The 10979-nt window shown below is 40.5% G+C and overlaps 1 protein-coding gene across 1 annotated transcript in view; it reads right to left on the bottom strand.

Annotated features, from left to right (window-relative positions):
* Window positions 1–2437: 2437 nt before the first annotated feature.
* Window positions 2438–10979, bottom strand: part of LOC105200791 (ankyrin repeat and SAM domain-containing protein 1A) — a 44694-nt gene continuing 36152 nt past the window's right edge. Inside the window, 8 exon segments of the mRNA XM_011168511.3 lie at window positions 2438–4251; window positions 4254–4643; window positions 4781–4918; window positions 5005–5163; window positions 5855–6169; window positions 7932–8327; window positions 8412–8536; window positions 9022–9342. Of these exon segments, the coding sequence (XP_011166813.3) occupies window positions 4006–4251; window positions 4254–4643; window positions 4781–4918; window positions 5005–5163; window positions 5855–6169; window positions 7932–8327; window positions 8412–8536; window positions 9022–9342 (2090 nt within the window). The 3' untranslated portion in view covers window positions 2438–4005.

Below are 10979 nucleotides of genomic sequence, written 5' to 3'. Positions count from 1 at the left end.
ATGTACACATATACTAAAAATCGTATATAATCGATAGCATAAATCTCGTGCCGTTATCGGTACCAACGGGCACAAGGTTAAACTCCATACTCTTTGTGAAAAAGCACAGTGACGAGACACTGCCTCTAATATCCCGACGGTAATCCATAACGAGCAAAATGTTTTCGCTTGTTTTTGCTTGGTCCGAGAATCTTTGTTTGCTATTTGCGTTTTACGTCTTGTAAAAACCCACCGCGATATCGAATATAATCAATATTGATCTCACAATGGAATGCTATAAATTATTTCTCAACTATTTTGACGGAATTCGGCAAATGTGTGTAGTGTCGCTTTCTAAATATAATGAATATGATATACTCCTTTTTGGTGAACTATTTTTGAAATAAACGAGATCAAATTTTATATCTATATATATGTGCATATATGAGATCTATATAAATGAGATTTATATAAACTTTAATCTCAATATATTTATATATATGCATTACATATAAATATACATGTATGTAGAGAAAAAAAGGGAGAGCCTAAAATAACGAAATATAATACATACATATAATAAGAAATGTGTTTTGAATGTACCCACATGTAATTTTTTGTTTATAAGGAATAATATAATTATAAAAAATACTTTTTATTTCTTTAAAATTACGTCATTTAGCTAAAACCGTGTAAAGTAATATATTAATATTTTTCATTTTTCACATTGCAACATTTTTGTTAAATAAATAAACTCAATGAAAATTATCTTACACGGAAAAGGCACATCCTTAAAAAATCGAAATTTAAAAAAATTTAATTTATGTAACATTCTTTTAATTTTTGCAGACGATGATCAAAGTTTTAGTGAAACTGAAAAAAAAGAGATCGATATTTTTATGCTCTCACAAAAATTAAGAAAACTCGGCAAATCTTAAGGTCACCATCTTACTTTTTTTTCCTCTGTAAGATATATACATATATATATATGTATTTTCATATATATTATTTAAATTGATAAACTTTTATCTCATTTATCTCGAAAATAGTTTACCGTCTATCCCAAAAGGGAATATCATTATATTCAGGAAGGGACTCTTTACCAAGTTTCATTGAAATTGGTGACGTATAGTTATAGCTTTCCTTTGTCGGCGAGCTTGTCTTTCAGATAGATATATCGCTATAATTACACGTGTATAAAAAAAAGGATGGTGAGGAGTAAATCATCATCCAAATATGTGTACATATACTATATACTAGTTTTGTAATATCCAGTCTACTAATACGCTTCTTTGTTTTTATTACCTAATATTTCTTTTTATATTAATATTGTCCCGGTGATTTACTCCTCATAATTACTGAGAAATGTGCGTTCGTCAGTTATATAAATGTATACAAGTATCATATCCAAAAATGGAAAAGTGAAGTTATTGTTCTCTGCTTCCTGCGACATATTTCCCTGAAAAGCAAACGGCGAAGATCGAATCGAGAATGTACACGATGGGCTCGCGCGTTGGCACTATTTTCAATTGCTTGCGCGTTTCCGTTGCACATATTTGCAGGCAAGCAAATCGATGGAGTTTGCTCGCTGCTGCGATAAAACGTATCGTGCGATTATCAATGACGAAAACTATTATCTTCTACATACTACGTACCTGTCTCGTCTTTCCTCCTCATTTTTTTTACGCGATGTACCGTTACGTGGTACCTGTCGACACATCGATAGAACATGCTCCCTACCGATTCTACTCACTAAACAAAGCTGCTAAACATGAATACATCAAATGCGTAGAATACTTAGTTACGTTTCGCGATCGAAGAAAATTCCGCCGTCCGAGGACCATGGCTGTTCTAGATATCTTATAATCGTTAATGCATAATGAACTACGTTGATAAATACAAAGTGTACATGCTGCTATCGAGGTGCTGATGATGGTGTATCGTTTTGGCAGTTTGTCGGTTTTTTTCTTCCCTCGCGATGGTTCGATAAATTCTGTTAATTTTTCGTCTTTTTCGCATAGCACTTTTTTCTCATATACTATACATAAGTGTGTGTCTGGTGTATATGTGTATGTATACATATATTTATACTTATATTTCTTTGGTTTAGTTTAGATGAAAGAACACACGAAGAGAGGACGTGTCTAAGTCTACCTAAAGTTTCGCTTCCTTTCCTTTCGTCGATTTTACGAAATAGATATATATACCGTGTATATATACATATATCGTTAATCCGTTAACTTTGCAAGATAGTTACTCAAGTTTCTTTAGGCCCGCACGTAGTAAAAATGGAGCGATATCCACGTTATGCGCACGTTGTTATCAATGCGATACCATGATACCGAATTCATGTAAATCGGTTCTAACTTTGGTTCTTTCTGTAGATCATACTTCTAGTTACATCATATAGACGGAGAAGAGAAAGTCACTTAACAATGCTTTTTCTTAATTAGAGGTGATGTATAATGGATGAATTGTGATCAATCGTGATACGTTTTTTTTCTTTTTTTCTTTTTTTTTTTTTTTTCTTTAAAGCGTCGCATGTTCTTCTTGCTTCTCAACGGGTAGCATTCGAGTATCAGACAAAATTCGATAGATATTCGATGCTACGTTTTCATATATTTTCTGTTCGCAAGATTCTCACCGGATAAATATATTAAAATTCGTTTCTCTTTTGATCTACTTTTTTTCTTTCTTTTTATATTATATATTATACTAAAATCGCGAAATATAAAACGAGACAAGGACTCTCAGTCTTGGAGAATAAAACGTCGAGGAAACGGTGGCAACTCGAAATCGGAACTTGGGAACGGGGAATGAGAAATCACGAAGGGGGAGCACGGAAGAAGGGGCAGAACACGGAACGGATTCGTTGGTCACCGTTTAACGTTTACGAGGGATCGATATTGAGCATTGGTGCATCGCACCTTTTCCTTCGCGTCCTTTCCTTTCCCGTGATCCGATGGCGAATGTCAACGCGTTCTGTGCCACAAATAGCATTTTTTTTTTTTTTTTTTTTTCAAGACAAATAAAGACGCCCAACATTTATGTCGGGCACAGATCGAAACCGCCGAGCCTATCCGCGACAGATTAAAGCTGCACATTGAGAATTGCATATCCAACATTATTGTAGCGATTTTACGCCTCGCTAAATAATATCGATGAGCGTATTTTATGCCCACTCCTGTTATCGTTAATGACATAATAATACTGCTTATTTTAACGACGCGTCCTAAGGAAGAAAGATCTAATGCGTTTAATTGTCCGCCGGAAGTGCGCGCAGGGAACGATCGCTTACTTGTCTCGATGAATCATCTCTTGGCTCGCAACGCGTCACTTGCATGGCATTCAAGATCAAGATCACAGCGTCATCATTGTAAAATCAGTCGAGTGTCAATCCAAAGCAGGGGCAAGATATCGTCGCGAGGAACGACGATGTTACTTACCTTCATCGTTCTCGAGAGGCCATGTATATATCATTCGTTATTCCCATATTTTATTCCACAGCTGAATCCCATAAAAGCTCCTGCCTTCCGGCGGTGAATGTGTATATATACGAGTGCGCCCCTCCATCAAAAATACGTACGCCATTGGCGAAATGATCAAATCCAGTCGCATAAAAGAGATAATAAAAGACATTCGTTCCTTCTTACGCGTCAAGGAACTAGTTACATTATACTAGTTATAGTAATCCCGATTAATACCGCTAATCGATCGAGAGAATATCGTCCGTATTTTTGCAATCGGTATTAATCTCGAAATCGCGAGAGACGCGTGTCTATATATGTATGATGCTTGGCTTAACTTTTTTACGCAAACGTCTCGAGTAATAAGGAAATATTGCCATCCCACGTTCATTGTAAATGCCATTAAATATGTTTCTAAATTGAATGAGTGGAAAATCATTACGACAGTCAGTTCTATGATGCTAGACCTCCGTCGACCATTCGTGTCGTCGATTGGCAAAGGCGACGCCGTATCCGTCAGGTCGAACGCGATATCGTGTGTTTCGACTCGAAATACAATTTACAGCTCCTCGGAGAGCGCGATCGGAGCTCTGGAACCAGGCTTCATGTCCTTTACCCCAATACCGATATCGTCCACCGGTGCTGGTGCTAACTTCAATTGATTACCGTTTACCTTGATGTCGTTGACGGAATGAGAACGGCCGTGGGTGACCAGAGGCTTAGTGGTCTGATTAGTGGTGCTGTTCAAGTTAGAGCTGGCGATCGAGTTCGCGCTGGGGCTCGAATCGAGTTCGCGCTGGGGCTCGAGGCGGAATTCGAGCTGGGATTGCAGTTCGCGGTGGTCGTCGTTGAGCTGGAACTGGAGTTGGAGTTGCTGTCCTGCGTCGGATTTGGATTAACGGTATGGAGATTTGGATTGGGCACGGACTTGGATCTCGATTTCATCTTGGGATTCGCGCACGACGTGGAATTGAGAGTCATGGTATGATCCATGTCTCGATTAGCGGGGTCGGACGTGGAATCGGGAGACACGGACATTTTGGCGGGTGTCGTTGACTTTGACGATCCAGCGAGCGTTGCTAGTTGATTGGCGGATTGAGACCGAATAGCGTGCCCACCGAGCTTGTCCCTCAATGCCATTTGATAAGCTACCTCGAAAGCCTGACCCAGAGTCAGAATCACCTCTGTCGCTTGATCCTGTAACGGAATGACGGAGCTTCGTACGTCCGAACGTCAAATAAAATTGCAGAAAAGTGTATTCGCACTAGGATATGCGAAACAAAAATTTGTGCGAAAAAAGTTTTCTCTCGGTGCTCCGTAAAATAGATATTTACCATCGTTGGCACGCAAAATACGTGACAGAAGTGCGTGCGACTGGCGTGGTCCTTCGTGATGTACGCAAAGTGAGTGAGATCGTCGGCATCTTGGCAGGCGCAATGAATATTACGGATCTCGTGCTCGCAAATTGGTTCCTATAGTATCAGTCACAAAGAACATGCTTTCTTTTATTTTCATCTTACACGTGTAAAATGTGTGCTGTGACAAAAAAGAACCTTACATTGGTTAACGTGTTGAGAAAACGAACGCCACGATAAGAGATCGCCAGCATAATGTCAGGGGTGATTCTAGGTTCTCGAAAGGTCTTCTTCAGCTTCTGTATCGACTTTTTCGTCGACTCCGTGCCGCGTAATTCCTTGACGACGGTGGAGCCCAGATACTATATTATTTATAAACAGAAAGAACTTTTTTCCTAAAGAAACCGACAACAGACAATTTAGGCCAAGTTTTTAAGCGATAGGGATCACAGAACGCGCGTCCACAAGAGAGTTTCGTAATTATTATTTAAATATTCTGAATACAATTCTGAATGTAAATGAATTCTCTTGGATTGGAATATTCTGAGGATTTGATAGACGGAACAATTTTCTGCACGAAACCTATTACCGCATCCTACGAATTAACTATAATCACGGTCGGCCTTGAAGCGATTTAATGAGTGTCATAATTCACTCGCCACACATAATTAACAGAACGTGGCAGATAAGTTCAGCAGAGTATTTTAAACGCAAATAAAACCTGTGTGAACTTGTGCAACATCTTATTTACTTAAAAAAACTAATGATAGTTTAACAATATCTTTTGAATAAAACATTTTTCATGCACAATCCATAGTTTCATACGTCGCGCTGTATCGTAGCGAAAGACAAAAAGTTTGATATGACGTTGTTTCTCGTATGCAACAGAGTTGCTGAAAAAAAATTTGCCATTCAAATAGTTTACGATCGATCGATCTGGTATCGAAAGTGATTGCTACTCGTCGTTACGTTTAGAAAATAAATAACAAAGTGTTTTCTTTTTTTCGAAAGTGTATGTAATAGGAAAACAACGTAAAAACGGTAGGCACTTACGTTAGCGATGTACGTAACGCAGCCGGTAACCAGGGTCTTCGGTTGGTGTCTCCATTGCGTCTTGAGGGTGGAGGGCACTCCGAAGAGCAGCTCGGACGGAGCCCTGATCTCGAGCTGTTCCGGCGCCGAAATCGCTCCATTATGCGAACTGGGTCGCTGGGGTGGCTGAGGCGCCGGCCTGTTTTTGCGATGCCTTAATGTGCCCGTGGCCGCCGAATTCGTGCTACTGGTTATCGACGTGCCTCCGTTACCCTCCGTCGTTGCTTCCGGCAATTTCTCCCGTATCTCATCCTTCAGCTGCTGTATGTTCGTCTTCTGCGGAAATAACGTCGCGCAACCAGATTTGAGAGCCGTCCCTCAAACAGGATCATCCGACCGGCGATCCCGAATTTGTCGGGGACTAATACAGTTTATATTGTTTGTTCGCGGAATACGCCATCTTTTGTGCTTCAAATGCGACGCAATATTTTATAGTTATTTAAAAATAAATAAATACACACACATTTACATATATGTATATATGTATATGTATATATATTTTGAAAAGTTTTTTGTTTTATTGCTGAAAATATTCAAAATTGTTCGAATTTATCGTCTCTCGTGCAATCATCGCAAAAAATTGCATACCAAAGCAGAGTTTTCACATTCCCTCTTACAGATAAATACCAATTTCCGTGCAATTCCGAAATAGAGACTGCCATGTCTGCCCCGAGGTCGCAATTTCTCTGGCAGATATTTTTTTATAGCTTTATCATGACAAGAATCTGCTAGACCGACCGGCTTTAACGAAACGCTAGACTATGTGCAATGTATAAAAAAAAAGAAAAAACATATTGCGCCATCCAAACTTTTATACGGCATATTACCAAGTCGAATTCGTCCCGAGTTTACTTTGTGCAACGTGTAATTACCTTCGTAAACGCATTGTGTTGTAAATCGTTACACCAGAAAGAAACCTTTTACCGGCTTTTGCCAAAACGCCGCATCATGTGGCGCCGATAGTCGCGATATTTCAGCTATTGCAAACAAATTGGATTCGAGTCGGGCAGGCGCGACACTCGAATTCGGATTACAACCCGAATCGTTCGCTCCATCTGGCCTCTGCATATAATTCCGGGTATCACTATTGCGACAAATTGCAGAAGACTCGAACGAAAGGGGATGAAATAAAACGCGAGAGTGATAGAGAAAAAGAGAGAGAGAGAGATCACATGAAATTCGAATGTTGGAGAGCGTATGGACTACGAAAATCCGCGGGCGTTACCAGCGAGAGTGCCGGAGTCAAACTATGGTTCGTCGAGTTCGATAGCTGCGAAAAATCACGGGAGAAAGAGACCGGCTGAAAAGGCAGAAGAGACCAATTTGTCGGGATTATCGAGCGCGAGAATGAACGCAAGCTGAACGAATCCGGTCGCCGGACACGTTTATGGGATTTAATGAGCTAATTAAAAGGACACGAGCGGGGGAGTGATGCGGATGGGCAGCGAGATGTACTTATCAACGCCTCACACGATCAAGGCACACGAACAAAAAGTATTGAGAGATACTCGATCATCTCGGGGAGAACACATGTACACGGATGCATCACAATACCGAGCCTCCAATTAGCTACGATATTTACATTATGACGCGATCGAGCGAAAGCGCGTCGGGAACGATCGAGCTTGCTACATCACTGCCCGCCCTCGATGTTTCATCCTACCCTCACCGACGAAGTGCACACTCTTGTCAGATACGCCCGTATTATCCTCGTTCATCAATTCTATTGATGTATTGCTTCGCAAAACGATGTTCAATTTTTATGCTTAATTTATCGATACCGGAAAAATTCATTTTTTGCGTTAAATGTTTACTTCTAATCGTAATTTCTCAATTTTTTTTAATAAGTATACTTAATTTTTTATCATTTTTATCTGTGGTAATCTCTATGATTATTTACATAGGAGGTGCGTAGTGATCTCAAAAAGAAGCATGTTTAGAATATTTTAAACAAGGTTTTAAAATTCATTCACTGCACAAGGAACTATTATAATTTTGCATCACGCTACTATTAGAAGCAAATTAATCTATCACTTACCAGTGTGTTAAGGTCCTTATTCAGATCTTCCAAGTTCGCTCCCGTGCCATTTCGAGTTTGCGCGCGTGCATTGTTCGGGCCACTCACGGACGCAAGGATGACGGACGCAAGGATGCGTTTGCGATGCGCCGGCTTCTGGATCTCGAGGACTGCCGCCAGCTCGACCTCCCAGATCCGTTTGACCCGATCCATGTCGGTGTACAGGTGCTTCCTGAATGTCTCCGCATAATTTTCCATGTGAATGCTCTTCAGCCACTCCTCCACCGATTGTCCGTGACCGCCGCTACGCTTTTCCACTCGTTTGTTCAGCAAACCGACCGCGTCCATGATCACAGCCCGTTCTTGATCGCTGCTGATCTCCATGTCGCACAAATCCGACTCGTCCAATACCCCGTTCTGCAATTGCAGCAATTAAACGATTTTCCGTATATGTCTTCCAATTTCAATCGCGTAACGCGTCAAGTGCATGTCCATACTCACTATAAACTCGAGATCGTCGAAGCCGTAGTTAATAAAAAGAGACTCGTAATCCGACAAGCCTAAGCTGGACAGCCATTGGCCCACAGTTGTGGAAACGACAGGGCTGCTACTGTCTGAACTTAAACCTGAGATATACGAAATGAAGAAATGTACATACTTTTCTAATTTTATCGTGACAAAAATCGGATGAATCAATTTTAAATACTAAAATATGTGTAGTGTTAAAAGAAGAGTACGTGTGAAGAACGATTTTGCATTGAATTATCTTTAAAAATAATTTAGCTTATGGATATAGATCAGAAAGCAATTTTTTATTAAGATCTGAAAATTTTTTGCAACATTTATTACCATGCTTGAGCACTACATAATTATTTTAACGATCGAACAAAATTATTTTCCGATTATTTTGTGTCTAGTTAAATTTTTAGATATACTTAAGCAAAACCGTTCCTTCTCTATTTTTGTGTATTTTAATCAAATAAGAAATAGAATGAAATGATTTCAAATAAATATGCGAATATCACTACACGTTATATGAACTTAAGATCGCTCAAGATCAATGCCATCGCTGGCGAAATCGAAAGCAGAGCGTGCACGGCGATAAGATTACCTAGCCTCGTTTGGAATTCTTTCTCGAGCTCACTGACGAACACCGACTCTCGTACAAGACCAGTTCCGAATGACGCCATGATCTCCGAGATCTTCGCCCATTCCTCCTGCTCGTCGAAGGGACTCATTATGCTGAGGGACTTCTCGTCCCTGTCGCGATCCCGATCGCCGGTAAGCCGAAAGGCGACCTCGCCGTCCTCGAGACGATCGCCACCCCCGCCGTCACCGCCGGTACCCATCCCGCATGCGGTCTGACCGTAGACGTTCCGCAAGCGGCGCAAAGTACGCGGCCGTTCAGCCGTGACGGAGCCCTTTAACAAACCTATCGGCACGCCGACAGATTACTACCTCGCAATTGCTCTTCTTTCCCACGCTCTGATAACGTTCGTTCGAACATACGAATTTGTTATAGTGTCTTTAAATATGAATTTCAAGTCGCACACTTGTACTCGGGGAGGGGAAAAAAAATCAGAATAAATTTAAAACCGCTTATTCTCTGCGATTCGTTTAGTTTTCGTAATTTATAGGAACATTTGAAGTTGTGCCATTTTCTCATTTGTTAAAGAACTTGTCATTAAAATACTTCAAAAAAATAGCGTTAAGAGATTTAAAATAATAAAATTTTTGCACAGATGCAAATACAGTCTATCGTCCATCACATTCTATCGCTACGGTTCTTTTTTTACAAAAATCATGAATCGATCTAGCATATTTTAAACATTGGTCTTTTTACGATTTCGACAGCTTACAAGTCTCGCGAGCACGTCAATTACTGTTGTCTCAGCAAGTCTTCATAATGCATATGCAGCACAGACCAGTGAATTTGCAGGTATGTTGAATATTCATTGTAGATGTGTCATTGTCTCGAGAGAATTAGCCACCGGAGGGCAATCAAGACTGTCTCGTGACATCACGATCGTTAAACAATCATGTCAACAAGACACTTTAGCGATTTCGAATTTGTGATGTGAATTAATGAGAGCAATCGCGTTGCCTCTCACGAATTCACGAGATAAAGATTTTTTCATAAGCAAATGTGTGATAGCCATTAAAAAGTTTAAGCACAAAAAAAAATTAAAGATTGATCTTTATTCGAATACGGTTTCTGATAAATTCACGTTGCAGAAAGACTTCTCTGAGTGGCAGGAAAAATATTTGCGTCCTTATACGGGTGCCACACGTACTTTCTCTCTGCACAGTGAAAAGATATTCAACGTACAATCTCTTCTCATAATTTCCCCTCAAGCACGGGACCTGCACATTCCTTCGCATCACACAGGTGCGAATAATTTCCCAATTTCCCTGTTTTCTCATTCCCTTCTACGGTCCTTCGCTCATTTATCACGGTCCTACGCATCCCGCGTAAAAGAGGTGCTTGTTATAGAGGTTCGCGTTGTGGCGTTCCCTACAAGGACGATTCGTTATTCGCGACAATCGACGACCCGCAAACGCGCGATAGAAATTCCTTCATACGAATTCCGCAAATGAGGATTCACCAACAGAACGGAAGAGGAAAGAAAAAAGGACCAATTTAATTCGCCGTCACAGATGCTCTTTCAAAGACATCCTTTGCTCCTCCGAGAGGAGGACGTTGCGCACGACACGTTCGTACACGAGCGTCACTTGCTCAGGCACTCGCATATAAACGCGCGCCCTTAATGAAAAGCTCATAAAAATATAAAATAGAAGCGAGAAGAAGGCGAGAGAGTAACGTGTGCGAGTTACGAGAGGCAAACGTACGTAATTTTAATTAAAGCACCATCGCGGAGAGCGTCGTCTGCTTACCGCCGTCGCTCTCCAGCCTCAGCCACGTTATATTATGTAGGTAGTTATTCAAGTCATATACACAAATTACTACATAAATTCTCGCCTTTTCCGTCCTCCGTTTGCTTGTCTCTTTTAACCACTATCTACAGAACTGATTTGCCCATTTGGCTTCGCGGAAAAGGTGTGACGGTT

This window comes from Solenopsis invicta, chromosome 2 (genome assembly GCF_016802725.1).
Source record: "Solenopsis invicta isolate M01_SB chromosome 2, UNIL_Sinv_3.0, whole genome shotgun sequence".
NCBI classification, from domain to species: Eukaryota; Metazoa; Arthropoda; class Insecta; order Hymenoptera; family Formicidae; genus Solenopsis; species Solenopsis invicta.
The sequence above is the reverse complement of the archived record's forward strand: the minus strand, read 5'-3'. Positions and strand labels throughout refer to the sequence as shown.